We start from the raw sequence: 17,312 nt of genomic DNA on the forward strand, positions 1-17,312 counted from the left end.
ATAATGAAAAAAATAGGGAAAAATTAGAAGAAAAAAAACTCTCAACTACTTTCTATGCGCTTTTCTCGAGCCTTTTTTTCGGTAACAAAATATTCAGGTAATAAATAGTAAATAGTATAACAATGAGTAATAAATAATAGCAATAAATAATATAAATTCGGAACAGCAGAGATATCAAGAAGATCTTATGGTGAAGATACGAATGTGTATGGGCGGCGGTAGTAACGTTAATCATCGGCGCCTCTATTGATTTGTTTTAAAAATAACCATTTTTGAGGAGTTTTTATCGATTTGGGACTAATATTCTCTGCTTCAGTATTCTCGAACATTTCCAACAATTTTTAAGTCATACTATTTTACTAGCCCGGTTCTCAAGAAACTCTAAAAAATAGATTCTTTTTAAATATCATATTTTTGAAAGTAGTTTTTTTTACAAACATACGGTTTCATTGGAATTAAATAGTTTCTACAGGCGAATCCAGGAACGTAACCGCACTACAGAATGTTCTCTAAATATATTGGGTACAAATATGTGAAAATCAATTGGTAATGGTTGTAACATCTCTTCTCACTTTTTTCCACTATTTAACACTACGAAAGAATTTCTGGATATAGTAAATTGCTCTTACGCGAATAATTTCTCAAATACAGGATCCATTAAAAACTTAAATATTATTGAAACTTAAAACAAGCAGAAAACAAAACAACTAAGAAACCAAAAAAAAAGAACCAAAACAAAGAAAAAACCAAAACAAACTAAAAAAACTCGACTTATATTACTTCTTTTCAAACTGGACATGTATTATTTCAAGCGAATATCTATCTATTGTGCTCTTAACCACATTTCCCCGACGCACATGAAATTATCACAGCACTTGAAATTTTCAGAGAGGACTTAGTTAAAAAATAATCATTTGAAAGATTTTAAGTTTTAACACTTAAAATTTTGAATTTTCAGCGGTAGAAGGGAGGGGAGGACAGAATTTGGAACTGTCGTCTTTATTATACTGAAAAATACAAAATCATTTTTCTGTTAATTTAAATTTCCATCAGTTTTCAGTATTGTTTAGGAGTAGGCGCATTTCAAAAATCTCTAAGGCTTTAGTTATCGATAGGGTTCTGTGATGCATTGCAGTTCAAGTACACTCTTCTCGGAGGACATCAATAGAATTTGCCTCATTTCCATAAAACGAAGGATCAAATTATCAAACACTTAACTCTAAGGGTTATTCGCTAAGTAAACGAAGGTAAACAAAGGACAGAAATAGATCACTTGGCATGAACTCAAATTCCCAAATATTGTCAACTTGGGTCCCTGTGGTTACTTACATGGGTCCCACTACATGGTTCACATGAAATTTCTTCGTTTCGCTTACGATTATTGTTATATTCTTACAACATGAGTTTAAAATTTGACGAATTTATGGATTTCTCCTTAAGAATAACTCTGATTAACTGACTTTTGTGGGGGATTATCAAAACCTTACCGTAATTGTATGAAAAATGTGAAAAGAAGAAGAGATGAAAAATGTGAAGGAAATCCTATGAATCCGAAAAGAATCCTAATTAAAAATTCCCTCACCTTTTCGAAACAACAAATTTCTATCTCTCGTTGTTCAGACGTTGATCAGACCGGAAAAGGAATCAGTCGAAGAATTGTTGACCGCTCATCTTTCCCAGATTCATTTATCATTCATTAATTCGTTCACTCGGCGATTTGTTCATTCGTTTCCCGAAAGATTATCTTGAATGGTCGTTCGAGTTCTCTTCAACTCGGCCACTACATTCGTCACCTTTTGTTTACGTTAGAATTTCCAAGAATTCACGTTAGTTGGTTTATTAATTTGTATCTAATGTAGATAATGTGTAGTTAGACCGAGCACTACGGCATTGTTTACTACATATGATGGCAATAACCAATAACATAAAAATCAAAAATGTGTCACTGCTATGTTTCCGTTCTGCTGCGCTGCGCCCGTACATAAAATTACGTAGTAATTTTCAAAAAAAAAATAATACAACAAATTCTCTTCTGATTATGGGAAAGTAATCAAGTTTTAAAGTCGGAAATCACAATAAATAAATCGCTCACATAAGATCAATAAATAAATAAATAAACAATAAATAAATCGCTCACATAAGATCGAGTATCAAGTTCAGTCGCGTATCGCCTGTTACTGTATTGTTGCATCATTTTGTTTTTGTTTTTTATTTTTCTGCGATTTGTTGCCCGATCTGGCCCTTGTTATCTCTTGTTTTTTTCGCACCCGATAAAACCTGCCTAAGGATGCTCTAAAGCCAACGAGTAATCCAGAAAAAGTAATTGCTAACGCTCAACGAAGCAATCTCATTGAAACAATCCATTAACCACAGGAGCTGTGCGGAACATCCGTTTGAAGACGTAGTACTTAATTGCAATCACGAGAATTTCTCAAGTGGAATTTATTGCGGAATTCCCATGTTTGTGCATAGATCACTAACGTTTTTTTTCGAAGAAAAAATACATTACAAAATGGCAAATTCAGTAGAAGAGGATTTACATTTTTTTTCTGTGAATATTTATTATAGATTATTGAATTATGACGATTTTTCCTGCGCCAAACGATATCATTGAACAGATACGGTCTCTTATTCATCGAATCCTGGACCACACATCTTATTAGGGCTGGCAGAAACGACAAATCCCAGCATTCATTCATTTTTCTTCCAGGAAACGAGCGTGACAAAAGTCTGCAGAATCAGCACAATGTGCATTCATAGAAGAATCTTCTTATTCATTTTCATGCTGTTTTTATTGTTGGAACTTTTCAACTGGACACTAATAATGCTTTTCAAAGTATTCAGAAGTGCATAAATCACCACAATATGTATTCATCGAGGAATCCTCTTCCGTTTCTTTCCAGAACATTCTTTTCAACTAGACAGTAATAATGCTTTTGAAAGTATTCAGAAGTAGATAAGATAGGATTGTATTCGGAACGAACAAAGGATTTTTCAAGTTTTTTTTTCCTTTTCTCAATTCCTATATCAAAATCTCTCATCCGCCAAGAAAATGATTTTACTTTTCACCTATCTAGATCTCTTTTCTTCTTCCTTTTTAAACATGGATTTTTGTACATGGAAACAGTACATATTTTATGGTGTCGAACCTTTATGAGTTTATTTGTGATTTTAAATTGCCATTGTTTGCCATTCTCCCTGAAATAATTCAACGAGAATGTTTAGAAATTGTAAGCGACAATAGGAGGAATAATTTAATAGTTTTGAAACGAGAAGAAGTATTGAAAAATCTGCCTGATTTTTGTTTCCGTTTGGCAACGAACGTTAGATGACAATTGTGATTTTGAACTAGAATTGTTCCTGAGCGATTAAAACATGTTTTGTTCTCAAAAAAGCTACTCATTGTGAACTTTTTCTCATTTCATTTTTAAATCAGGGCGTGTTCTATTTTTATATTGAGTATATTTTCTATTAGAGATCGTAGCGGTGGCAGATGCCATTTTTTCTTGACTTTCTTCTTTCTCTTTTTTGATTTTCTCTTTCTCTTTCTTTTTCTTTTTTTATTTCTTTGGAAAGGCGTAGGACTTGAAGTGCCAGGCAGTAGAAGTAAGGAAAATCCATCACAGTAACATAAATAAAAGATAATCATGGAACGCTTCTCATTTTTCCTTCTCATTTTTTCCTTCTCATTTTAATAAAAGTTATTGATTACTCAAGTATTCACTTTATTTTCGTTACTCACTAAGAGAAAATGTTCTTTGTGTTGACACAACCGTGTTCAAAATTGGGAAAAGAAGAAGATAGTGGTTCCCATGTGCAATTACGGACTTTCGCTGAATTCATTGCGAGCGCTTAATAACTACAATAATAATAATAATAACGCTTTATAACTAATAAAAATTTATTTCTCGACAGTTTAAACTGATTTCCTTGAGCTGTAGCCAAGATTGGTATCGATCTTTATTAAACAGCGGCTAACGTTTCGGCGATATCGCCTTCGTCAGAGCCTGGAAAACTCAAAGCCATTAGTGACCTATCCCCTCAAGCGCCTCATCACCCTACAGAAAGCACCCAAACGGTAAGCAAACTCAAACAGCAACACATAGGCTAGTACTTACCTCATTAGCTAGACTTGTTAACTCAGCAGACCACCACGTACCACAACTACGAGTCACAAGGGTTTTTATATAGGGACCTCACGGCCCGCCCCGTAGATCAGAACCCGCATAAGTCTTGATACGGGGATAACTCGTTTGTGATCGCAATGCACTCATCCTTCTTGTTCATTTTTGGACTTTTGGCGGTTATCCAAAAGGCCTCTAGCGTTTTGCGTGCTGTGATTTCGGACTCGTAGGATAATATACGAACTTCTACCTCTACTTCGGAGTTTGGATGACATATTCTACGGTGTGCTCCAAGTGGGGTGAAGGTTTTTGATTTTGCGAGTCCATCTAGATGCTCCTTGACCCTAATACACAATGGGCGTCCCGTTTCCCCTATATAATCGTCGCCGCACAACCTGCACGTGATACGATACACCACTCCCGATACTCCTACGTATGGCATTGAAGGCAAAACAGGATCACATGTTCTCTTTGCTTAAGAAGTGTGTGTATAAAGAACATTGTTGTGAACGTTTTGTGCCGGAACGCATTTGGAGGAGAATAGTGGGTGAGTCAAAGTCCATTTGTGATTATATTCGCTCTAGTGCTAAATCTAGACTGCAGGAAAAGTTCAGACGATTAGTAGACCATCAGCAACATCAGAAGGTTAGTAAATCTGTTAAATCTACCTCTGTATGTGCAGATCACAACAGCACCATTGCTAATAAGAACAGTGAACAAAGTTCATTTCGTGTTTCTGTGATTGGCGATGTACTCATCTCAGCTGACGCGCTTTCCGTTTTGGATCTCGGCCCTAGTTTCGCGCCTGTGCAATCAATAAGTCCGGAGGTATCACGCAAGGTTGTGGGCAGCCTCCAATTGGTTCATGATAGGTTGCGACTGAGAGCAAAAGAAGAAGAGCGAAGGCAAGAGAACAGAATAGCTGAGCAAGTATCCTTACCCTCCATACCTTTCCCGCGTATGATGTATAAACCACCTGAACCCAACCCCACGGTAGACAACAAGTTTCGAGTGTTCGCAACATCGGTGTATTCCGTTTTGGAGCGTTTCTCGAGAAAACACGTAAATTTCAATCTCACTGTCGCGCAACGTCGAGGCCTACGTGAGATTCGTAATCTTATTACAGCTGGAGAGATCAAGGTTTCCGTTAGTGATAAGGGAGGCGAATTTGTTGTTCTATCACGTGAACTAGACAAGGCGATAACGAGACAACATCTTGAGGATGACAGTCTATATGTCCCATCCTCCGCCAATGAGTTTAGAAAGCAATATCGCCGCCTAAACAGGGTTTGGGTAGAAACGGCAGGAACAGCAGGGCTCCCAAAAAACTTTATTACGCGTCTCAAGAACGACTTACCCGCATGTCCAGTCCTATACACGCTAATCAAAACTCACAAGCTCTCTGAAAATGGCCTCACTTCGAACGATCCACGTGACTTTAAAGTGAGGCCTATCATTAGTGGTATCGGGGGCCCCACGGATAGAATTTCCTGGCTGCTCAACATAATCCTAAATCAGCTGCTTAGATATGTCCCTGCCCACCTCAGCAGTTCTAGCAACTTCCTAAAACATCTCTGCAGTACCTCATTTGAGCGTGAATGTGTAGTAGAGACCTTTGACGTTACGTCACTCTATACGAACGTTTCAAACGATGTAGCGATGCAGGCTGTTCACGAACTGCTCACGCAGCGCCAGGCTTCTTTGAACATGTATGGATTCAGCATCAGGCAGATCATGACATTGATAAACGAATGCCTGAATTGCTCCATTTTCCGATGGTCGGGACAGTACTACCGACAACTTAGAGGCCTAGCTATGGGACAAAGGCTGGCACCCACTCTCGCCATTGTTTTCATGGCCAAGATCGAAAAGCCTATAATAGACCGCAAACCACTGCTGTATTATCGTTACATAGATGATTGCTGCGTCGTCTGCTCAACCCAAGCAGAACTAGACGCCTGCTTCAATCTGCTCAATCAGCAGTGTCCGCACATCAAGTTCACAAGGGAGAGGCCGATAGACAACTGGTTGGCTTTCCTGAATGTGCACATTTACTTGCGGAATGGGATATGTAAGACTAAGTGGTACCGGAAACCCAGTAGTAAAAACATCTTAATCCACTATCTTTCAGCGCATCCCAGCAAAATGAAAAAATCTGTTATAGGTAACATGTACAGAACGGCGGCAAGAGTCTCATCGAGTAGCCAGGAAAAAGCATGGTCTATAAATGTGGCCCATAAAGTAGCAATGTCCAATGGGTACCCAGCTGGAGATGGTGCTACCCGACAAGCACGGTATCCCTCTCGAAGACCCAACGTAGTGGATGGCCCAGAGAAGATCCCTTTCTGTTTACCTTATATATCTGATGATATGAGCAGAGCAGTACGGGGCTGTCTACGAAAAGCGGGTCTAGGGAATGACGTGAGGGTTGTGGAAATACCTCCAGCAAACCTCAAGGCGAAGCTGGTACGTAACCGTGTGTATGATCGACTCTGCACAACTCCCAGCTGCGTGGTTTGCCCGTATGGCAGAGAGGGTGATTGCATGATATCGGGAGTGGTGTATCGTATCACGTGCAGGTTGTGCGGCGACGATTATATAGGGGAAACGGGACGCCCATTGTGTATTAGGGTCAAGGAGCATCTAGATGGACTCGCAAAATCAAAAACCTTCACCCCACTTGGAGCACACCGTAGAATATGTCATCCAAACTCCGAAGTATAGGTAGAAGTTCGTATATTATCCTACGAGTCCGAAATCACAGCACGCAAAACGCTAGAGGCCTTTTGGATAACCGCCAAAAGTCCAAAAATGAACAAGAAGGATGAGTGCATTGCGATCACAAACGAGTTATCCCCGTATCAAGACTTATGCGGGTTCTGATCTACGGGGCGGGCCGTGAGGTCCCTATATAAAAACCCTTGTGACTCGTAGTTGTGGTACGTGGTGGTCTGCTGAGTTAACAAGTCTAGCTAATGAGGTAAGTACTAGCCTATGTGTTGCTGTTTGAGTTTGCTTACCGTTTGGGTGCTTTCTGTAGGGTGATGAGGCGCTTGAGGGGATAGGTCACTAATGGCTTTGAGTTTTCCAGGCTCTGACGAAGGCGATATCGCCGAAACGTTAGCCGCTGTTTAATAAAGATCGATACCAATCTTGGCTACAGCTCAAGGAAATCAGTTTAAACTACGTTTCAACATGCCGAGATTCAAAGACAGTCGAACATGGGCAATATTTCTCGACAGTTTGAGATTCTCCTCAAACGTACACCATTGTGCTCATTGCTGTCCCCATGACGATATCGTTTTTAAAGAAATGGCGAAAAGGAAACCGAAGCCGTAGGGCTCCGCCTTCAGTTCAGCTCTCTGTAGGGAGCGATAATTTCTCTAATTTCCAGCGAGAGACCCGTTCTCCTCTTCCGCGTCATATTTTTCTTCTTCTAGGTTTTTTATTTTCGCTCTTAGGTTTTTAACGTATTCTATCGGCCTTCTGAGATTTTTCGCCACTAAATTATGCAGCAGGCGATGGAAATGGATGTTGACATAATCTAGAATACATTCTCCCTTCAACTCCTACTAGAACTTAGCATAGAATTTCAAACAGAACTGCAAATTTTAAGTTGAAAAAAAAACTCACGTTAGCTGAACGAATTCAAAAGTAACCGATGTTTTCAGTTATTCGGCTTGTTGAGTTGGTGAGATTCGAATTATTTGACTATGAAAACATTGCTAAATTTCATTAATGCTGTTTTTCTCTTCCTGGAGAACCGAAGCGGCTTTGTTAGGAGATGATGTTGTTCACCACCACATCTTCAGACACCTCACGTTTTTTCCTCTTACTCTAAATTCAATTATAATACTCGAAACAAAATCCAAGTTGGTGAGGGGACGAACGTGTCGTCTTTGGTGAGTGCTTAGAAGTCACGGTAGTAGCAAGAAGAGTTCGCGTAGTGGAGTATGAACAGAAAATGCCGGTCTCTGGATTCCAGAGTTTTTCTTCAATCCAGGCGTAATGATTAGATTTTAAAAAAAATCGTTGAAATATAAGGGTCATCCCCCTATCCGGTCACGCTACCTGGACGTGAATATCCGGAGACATCACGGATGATAACGTTTCCTCAAAACTTTGACTTCCAAAAATAGGAGAATGTCTGTTTTAAGACCGTCTCACTACTTGTATCCAATGTGAACAACACTGAGTGTATGAGTAAATAAATAAATAAATAAATGACAAGATTCCCCCAGGTCCCTTGTCGGCTAGAAGAAGCACGGATCGGCTGTGAGAGGATGGTAATTTGTCGACGTGCGGAAGCGTTGTTGTTATTTAGTGGTTAACGTACCAATCCAGTCGAATTCTACATACCTCGTAAACAATATGTTCCACCAGCTTCCTGGAATTTCTGCCTTCCTTCCTTCGTTCTCCAATGGCTGTGGTACACATTCTTCATTATTTATCTACAGATGTGGGTATTTGTGAAAACTTTTGCTGGACTTATAAGTTCTTTATAAAAGTTTAGAACTCGAACAATGGATTTTTGCACTGGAATACCTTTAAAATCTGTATTTTTGTAACGAAAAGTGATTTTTGTGAAATGACCTGAATATTTTTGTGCAAAAGTCGCTGCTTATGATACTAAGGAGTTTTAGGAGGTGCAGAAAAATTATTCGCTGGTTTTCTTCACAATATCAGTTACTTATTAGAAGTACCATTAAATCCTTCCTTTTTCTGAATGTTTTAAGGATTTCAACGGAGAAACAAAGACAACGAAACAGAGAAATGCGTTTCCAACAGATGTTTTCCCGGCTTGTCTAGGCAGCTCCGACGAGGCACTGACTACTGTAAGCACGTTAGATTCGGATTTTCCACACGTGCTGCACACGTGCTCACTCTTTTGCATTTTCAGCGGAACGGTAAATGGGTATCATAATATTGCCGGGAGCAGCAAAAAAGTATTCTGAACCATAGGGACCGTGACTGACTATGACTCCAAACGTACACATTTTGAAAAAAATTAAGCATTTGACCGTAAACATCTCAAAAATCGGATCCTGGCTAATTTAGTTTGGAATGAGTTAGTGTTCATCGAAGCATTGGAAAAATAATAATAATAAATGAATAAATAAATGAAATAATGTTAATAAAATGCCTATTAGATTGTGATTTTGATAGCGACACCTTTTCTCTTTCTATAGCAGAAAAGCTTTGATGAACGTAATTCGCGGCTACAGTAATCCTCAGTTTTCTCAACGATGACATCGGTCTTCGGGATAGTGTTACAATTCTACAAGTTCCTTGGTTTATTTCTTCTACAAGGCAAGTTTCTTGCGATTTTTATGTTTGGGCAGCAGAAAATAAAGATGTAAAAGATAAAAACACAAGACTTTCCCTTTTTCGATCAAAATTGTAAATTGAGCTCTTGGATAAAGGCTACCTTGCTGTCTTAAATCCCTATTGTTATTGTAGAATTCGATTTATAGTCAAAACACGATTTGAAGTTGGTCAGACCTTCTCCGAGAAAAAAAATCAAATGCCTATATGCCCTAAGTGCCAGGATTTTTAAAGTCTCCAATTTTGAAATTTAAGTTACGGGACGGGTAATCAATTTGTTGCTTTAGCACTAGGGAAGGCAGCATTTACAGTTTCTTCTTCTTTGTTCACAAAGTCCAAAAATTAATAAAAGTAGTATAATTTTTTATTTTTATTTTTTTCCATACATTCGTTGATAAAATGAACAGAAGTCGACAATTCCAGGTTAGAAGACTAATCATTTTAGCTATCACTTTTATAGCGTTAGTGGTTTATTTTCTTCGAATATGGAATGAAATGCGAAAATTATGAAAAGAAAAAAATGTAAGAACAATATTAACGGAAAGGTATGAAATGGATGAAGGACAGGAAGGACAGTAACAGCTTGGATGGTAGCTTTATAAAAAAGCAACCAAGGTGCTGCCCTTTCGGTTCAGCTCCGCATTTCCCTCACATCCCACATGAATCTTACATGATCCTGTTTTCTTTTTCTTTTCTTTTTTTGAAGCGGTACCAAAAGTATATGATTTATTATATGATTTCATCATTATTCTCTTATTTATTATTCTTATTGTTTATTATTATGACTGAACTATGCCCACTTCGTGCTTGTGGTTCTTATGATTGTAGCAAAGTAAACATCATGCAAAGTTTAGGTCCCATATTTTTGCGTATACGCAACTTGTTGTTCTCCCAACTCAACAGTATTTAAATTGAAATTTTTGGAAATCCTAATTCACTTCTACTCGTCGTTGAAATCTACGTGGATTGAAAAGCCATTTCTACGAGATGTCGGAAAAATTTGCAATTTCACAACGATTTATGGTTTCTTATGGAGAATATGATTTTTAAAAAAAGTATTACCTCAATATAATAAGCCACTAATTTTTATAGCCTACCTATACTTTCTTATTTTCCAAGAGTTTTAATTCCCACCCCGTCGAGTTCATGTGTTTTTTTGAAATTACTAAGTCGTCCCTTGCTTTACTGTTCGCGTGACTTATCCCTCGTTATTTTCATTCTACTCTTTTCTCGTTGTTGGATTTCCTATTGTTTATTTGTATTCATTCCTTGTCTGTTACTCTGGGCACGCCTTTGAGCGTAATAAATAAATGAATATAATTTCTACAATTTTCTTAGCGCTAAAGTACACCGTTCTACGGTCGTAACATAAATGTATACGATTGAAGAAGGTTTAAAAGTTCTTGTTAATTTAGAACAGGTACAAATGTAATAATACAGGGATCCCTGCTTATTTTTTCATCTATTAGAAAGAATCAACTATGGCTAGGCCGAGAAAGCATGGACAATTTCTACTACACCAGTTGTTCCATCGTTATTAGTACTAAATTAGCGAATAAGAAATTTTTTTAGTAAATTTTTTCTGATTTCTCTAATTTAAAGTTTTTTCAGAAAATCCAGACGTTTTAGAAAATAAGATTTTTTTGTGATTTTTTTCCCTTTTCCATGACTAAATGGTGGTGGTAAATTCTTTTTTCCTGACTATTTTCTGAAATATTTTTTTCTACCACAGTTCTATGGTGCCGTTTGAGCAGTTTGAGCTCAGCAACTGATCCGGAACGAATTTGCTGTTCATTGAATACCAAAGGATATTTGGATGTTCTCCTCCCTTCTTGTCATGTTTGTTGTTTTTTTTTGCCTTCGTTCTGGGATGTTATGGAATACTTTGTCAGCAACATTTTTTTTTGCTAATGGACGTATGGACGTGACCCTTTAATGACAGTGGAGCTCAGCGATGAGGAGCACACTTTTTTTCCTTATGGAATCCTAATTTTTTAAAGGTTTTTCCTTGTACTCAATGGGATTTACGGGGTATTTCGTATGTACTCACTAACGATATTTATTCAAGATTTGTAATCAATAATGGACAATTAATGGATACTTCGCTGCTATTTTTTTCTTCACTGAAAAACCTTGAATTATTTACCGTATACTTATGAGAAGTCTATGACTATCTCTCCCTTCATTCTTTCAATCCTGTCCCGTGCCAATCCTTCCCCAACAAACGTACCCCGCTACACAAAACGTTTCCGGCATGTCCAATTAGTTTCGTATTCTTTCTTTCCTTTCACCACAACAATGCGTCGCTTTTTTTTTCGAACACGAAACATTTTCTTTTCTCTGTTTCCTTGCTATGAACATATTCAGAGCATGTTTCAATCAGAAACGAAACCTTAATGTCAGGAAACAATCGGTTCCTGAGATTTGTGGGCAACATTTTTGGTTACTGTCATTGAGGGAGAAATTTCTGTGGTTATGATCTCTCAAGCACTAGATGGTGGATGCGACGTAGTTTACAATTCAGTGGTAGAGTGGTAACGTACAAATCCCCGCGAAAAGTAAAGGATTTGATGTACGCGGATCACTCAGACCTGTCGGTACGCAAATATCTGTGCAGAAAATACGTCTAGAAAGTCCCTGCACAAAACCAGAAAAAATTCCGTATTTAATTTCCTTTTAATTTCCTATGATCGAGCTACCAGTAGTTTAACAAGAAATTCTATTTATTTCTCCAGCAGAACACAGGAGTTTATTTTGTAAGATTTTGTATTCTGCGGAGCTCAGTTCACTTTCCTGGATGTGTTTTCGCAAACGCTATCTGTCAATGACATAAGGAAATTTTCTACAGTTTCTAGATCGACGTTCCACGAGAATCGGCGCGGGATAGCGAATGAATCTTACAGAATTCACACAAGTTTACCCAGCACCACGGATTTTTCTAGCTTTCATGACATTTCGTGGATGCTTGGTTCCATAAAGCTATGGAAACGATCTAATACTATCAATAGAAGGGTTGCTTTCCTTTTGGGACCCATGTTTTTAATGTTTTCTTCCCACTAAAAATGTATTTTTGTGCTGTTGTTTTTTTTAAACCAATATTACCTCTAGTAATCGCTTCGTATCATGCAATCTTACAGTACTTTTTGGAATTCCCTGTAGTTTCCGTTCCTAAGAAATTCAGCTAATTGTTAAAGGCATCACCCCACGAATCTGAGGTGGTGCAGATTTCAGGTGGAGTATTCGTATACGGGATGGTAGACTACGAAGAGGGGGGTGATTCCGTCCATTTCTTCCTAATTGCCGTAAAAAAACGGCCCGGAAGATACAGCTTCGTTCGTTTTGGCGCACCATTTTGTACAAGAGGTTCGATTGGAGCGCGCCAGTCTTGTGCGGCGCCGCATCTTCCGGGCCGTTTTTTACGGCAATTAGCAAGAAATGGACGGAATCACCTCCCTCTCCGTAGTCTCCCATCCCGTATACGAATACTCCACCTAAAATCTGCACCACCTCAGATTCGTGGGGTGATGCCTTTAAAGCTGTACGTTTCTTCCCTATCTCCTGGATTTTCAATAGTTCATTTCGGAGTACTTTGCATCTACGTAGCAAGTACAGTATTTGTCTAAACTATATGATTTATTGTGCAGTTACAGAGGCGACTGCGTTTGATGCAAAGCTTCGCAGACAGCTCCGCATCCTTTGTTGGAGCTAAGAGAGGTCCCGCCGGGAGCGCAAAAACTCACGCAGTTGCACACCCCAAATCAGATCGTTTTGACCTGACTGTCGGTCGTCATTCGACTATTTTTCCCTTGATTTTAGTTCTTCAATGTTCTGCATATCAATGTTGCTCGCAATAGGCGCAAAATGAACTCGATGATCTCAACGACTGCAGGCGACGTTGTTGCAACGAAGGATCTTCTAAAAAGTCTTCTATCGGGTTTTCCAGGACAGTGTTTGTTTTGTTTTTTTTTTGTTTGAAACTATGACGCATGTGGGGATAAAAGTATATTTGTCAGGTCTTTTTTTTTTGGTGCATTGCATCGTTCGTTTGTTCTCAAACTTCGGAGAAAGTGTTAATATATTTGTCACATTGAAATGTACTATTTCCATACTGAATTTGTTTGGTTTCATATTACTCGCATGCTACAATGATTATGTTTATGGGTATAGCGCAGTCCGTAAGAGGTCTGCTATAAGCACACAGTCGGTGGTTCATAACCGCTCAAGTGCAAACCAAGTCTTTCATCCCTCCGCGATTGGTACCAGACTTGCGTGGAAGGATGAAAACATTGACTTCGAGTTCGAAAACCTCAACGATTACGAACTGCACTAAAACGCGTTGGCGCGTCCCAGGTGGATTTATACGCCAATGACTTTACTTTGACTTTTTACGGTGATTTCACTCTTCGCTTGAAACTAATATTCTTTCAAAAACTCCATCACGCTCTTCTATTTCGCTCTTCTTGACGTTGTTTCGCGGATGTTTCAGATTCTGTCAAGTCTCTGATCTCTGGTTATAATCAGCTTCACATTTGTGAGCTAATTCAGTCTTGAAAAACATGAAACAGTTAGCCTGGAAGCTCTTCGAATATTTCTCACAATAAGCTGAATCCGGAGTGCTTGAGTTTGATTGATGTTCTCTTGATTTTCATGTGGCGATGTCTCTCATTTCTACCATCTGTTAAGAGCACCATACCTCGAAATTGACGATGTTAGGATCGTTCTACGAAAACATAGGGACAATAGATCATCATTATGTGCGCGATTGCGCCCAATTCTCACTAATTGTTCGTAAAAATGGCTTGGGAAAGGGCCTAGGCGATCGAATTTCCTTACGAAGCACCTAATGACGTACCGCGAGGAGTGCACGTCTACGCACCACGTCTGCCAAGGAGGGAGAAGAGCGTCACCTGCCCGTAGATTGTCATCTCCTTGGTAGACGCGACGCGTTCGAATATTAGCACGTTGCTAAGTGCCTCGTAAAAAAATTCGATCTCTAAGGCTGATTCCCACACCGCTTTTGAGGACAATTAGGATGAGTTGAGCGTGATGGCGCTCATACTCGTGATCTAAACTTCCAACAGTAGCTTTTCTTGGATCAGTATTGTCAAATTCATGGTATACTCTCTTTAAGAAGATCTTTAAGAAGAGTTATGAGGAATGAGAAGACGATGTTGCGATAGAGAAAAGTGGTTGTTATGTTTAACGTCGGAATCCGACGGCTCACCACTTATCCGTCATTGCTTTTGGTTATGTTAAAGTTGTTTCTTTTTTCTTTTTGGAATTGTATTATTTGTCTTTGGTCTGATCCGCTGGTGGCGAAAAATGGTGGAAGAGTCGCAGATGGCGCACAAGATCTCGCAGGATACTCGAGACTAATTCAGCTTCAACTTGAAACGTTTGGAAATCTTAGATCTGTTGTTGTTTTTTTCTGTGGTTTCTATGAAACCACCTGTATCTTGGTGTTGCAGTTGTACTTAAAGACAGCATATCACGATTTGAACGTGGTGTGGAACCCACACCAAGAGTGTAGAGTTTTTTTTTAAATAATAGATCGTGGAACACAACATGGTTCTGTTCGTCCTTTCCCAATCGTGAGTCGTAAAAAGAATGGTGTCTTTTTTTTACGCCGAAGATTAGGAAAAGATGAGCGGAACAGCCCTGCGTTCCGCAATCTATTCCCCGAACTCTACGCTTTCATTTTGGATTCCGCACTGCGTCATAAGAATTTTACATAACGTTGTTGAAAGTTGGAAAGAGTTGAGAAGATGATGCTTGGAATTTGGAAATAAAATTCAGACTGAACAGTAGCAAAGAATGAAAAGGTTGCTTATACAGTCTTATATTGTTTTTTCATTATTGAAATAAATGTCTTCCGCTTGTGAAACATCTATCTTCGGCATAAGGTTGACAATATGTTGAATTTGCTGCTTGCCGCAAATATAAAATCATCGTGCACTGAAGATCTGCCAAGAGAGGCTCTCATTGTGCTAAAACGATGGAGGAAGGACACTGATCGACTGTTCTTCGCATGGCGAAGTTGAACGGGGAAGCTCCTACCTTTTCTCTGCCTTTGTCTTACTCCAGTTACCACTTTAAACGGTGTTGTACATCCGACTTGTGTTTGAACTGCAGCTGTTGTCCTTTGATTCATGTCATCAAGCAAGCTAACGAATTTTCCTGGTATTCCATCGGCGCGGAGCTTGTTGATAAAACGGCCTCGATGAGTGGAGTCGGAAGCGGCTCGAAAGTCGAGAAATGCTAATTGTATTGGCTTCGAATATCGCCAGATTTTGATCACTCTCCTAACGATGAACACCTAGTCCATCGTAGATCGCCCAGGACGAAAGCCAGATTGCTTGTTGCGCGTTGTTTATTCGGTATGTTTAATAAGTCTGCTTAGGTTCATCCGCCACAAAACTTTGTGCATAACACGCAGCAAAGATATCCCTTGATAATCCCTAGCATCGGTGATAGATAACTTCCTGGGAATTATGATAGCGTGTCCCCACGAGACAGTAATCCTTTCCTCTATTCATATTGAGGAGCTGAATTTTGTCATTTGTCATCTGACGAATCGCAGAAAGAGGAAGATGTTTTAGCAGTTGCTGATTTCGTCGCCTCCACCAGATTCTCGATTCTTTTGGATACGGGCCACAACCTCCGACTTGGTTGATGGATTGATTGGAAGGGTTGCTTCACCGACAGCCACCCCACTGGGAGTGTTGAGGACTGGAGAACATCTTTTCATCTTGCCGCTATACTTCTTCAATAAAGCATAGGCTTTCCGCGCGTTCGTGTCCTCATGCGCCTTTTCAAACTCCTCCATTCTTGGCGTCCACTCTCCACCGCGTTATCGCGGTCTTGCTGCAGTCGACTACGCAACTTCCTTCACAGACCCTTTTTCTGGTTGAAATCATCAATGCTGCATGCACAATATACAGAATTGTACGTGATTCGTGTCTCCGCAGATGCAAAGGCAAACTTCTTCCACACCATTTGAACCGGAACTATTTCCCTTGCAGTGTCCTAGATGCACTTTGTAAAGGAATCGCAAAGCTTCTTCCTGATTCGTACTCCAACTGAACTGAATAAATAGACTGACGCTGACAAAATTTTGTTCCGATTCTTCGTCTTTCAGACCGATTCCCGGTTAAGGAGGAACTCATCCGTTTCTCACGTGGAACTGTTTCTTGAAGCTAAGAAGAAGTCAGAGTCGAATGCAACATCCCAAACAGCTCTGGATTTTCGAATATCCGACTGAGTAATGTTAATCAGAACTTAAAAGAATTGAACTTTGCCAAGTAAAGCGTCAGCATAGATGGTCAGTCCTAAAGCGGTGATGAGACCTGTCTGGTCACATAACGTGACCAGACAGTCACCGTTATCCGATACCTCTGCTGGTTAGTACTATTTCCTCAGCACATCGGATTGTTGTTCGAGTCCTATCTCCGCATTTGCATCGATTCCGACAATGACCACCTGCTGGTTTGGTATTTTAGACATCAACAGTTTTGAGTTCATTGTAGAAGAGGGTCTTTAGGTTTTGTTGTCCTCAGTGGTTTTCGTAGTTGCGTGAGCAATTATGAAATCGTACAAACGCGCATGTAGACAAATTTGAGCCAAATGCCTCCACCTGGTTGTTGCAATCGTTCCTTAAAGCTATCACGAAGCCACTTACATTCTTCTCATCAGCATCAATGCAGTATATAGTGTAACTTTCGATGCTGACGACGAGCCGATCTCTGATGCATGTTTCCCGCAGTGCAACAAAGGGCACACAGAGAAAGCTTACGGCGGCTTGGTGGAGTTCGACAGTGTTCAGCAGTTCAGCGTGACGAAATGAATAGTTGTTGCAGAAGATTC

General features: G+C 39.5%; 2 protein-coding genes across 2 annotated transcripts; one reads left to right on the forward strand and one right to left on the reverse strand.

Annotated features, from left to right (window-relative positions):
• Positions 1-4,559: 4,559 nt before the first annotated feature.
• Positions 4,560-6,848, forward strand: RB195_009129 (uncharacterized protein; the record flags this gene model as incomplete). The annotated part of the gene is made up of 1 exon (XM_064195977.1): positions 4,560-6,848. One exon carries the CDS (start codon positions 4,560-4,562, stop codon positions 6,846-6,848), a length of 2,289 nt encoding a protein of 762 aa, XP_064047122.1.
• A 9,196-nt stretch (positions 6,849-16,044) lies between these two features.
• On the reverse strand, positions 16,045-16,275 carry RB195_009130 (uncharacterized protein; the record flags this gene model as incomplete). Its single annotated transcript, XM_064195978.1, has 1 exon — positions 16,045-16,275. One exon carries the CDS (start codon positions 16,273-16,275, stop codon positions 16,045-16,047), a length of 231 nt encoding a protein of 76 aa, XP_064047123.1.
• Positions 16,276-17,312: the final 1,037 nt, after the last annotated feature.

The sequence above is a fragment of the Necator americanus genome, chromosome III (assembly GCF_031761385.1).
Source record: "Necator americanus strain Aroian chromosome III, whole genome shotgun sequence".
Classification (NCBI taxonomy): domain Eukaryota; kingdom Metazoa; phylum Nematoda; class Chromadorea; order Rhabditida; family Ancylostomatidae; genus Necator; species Necator americanus.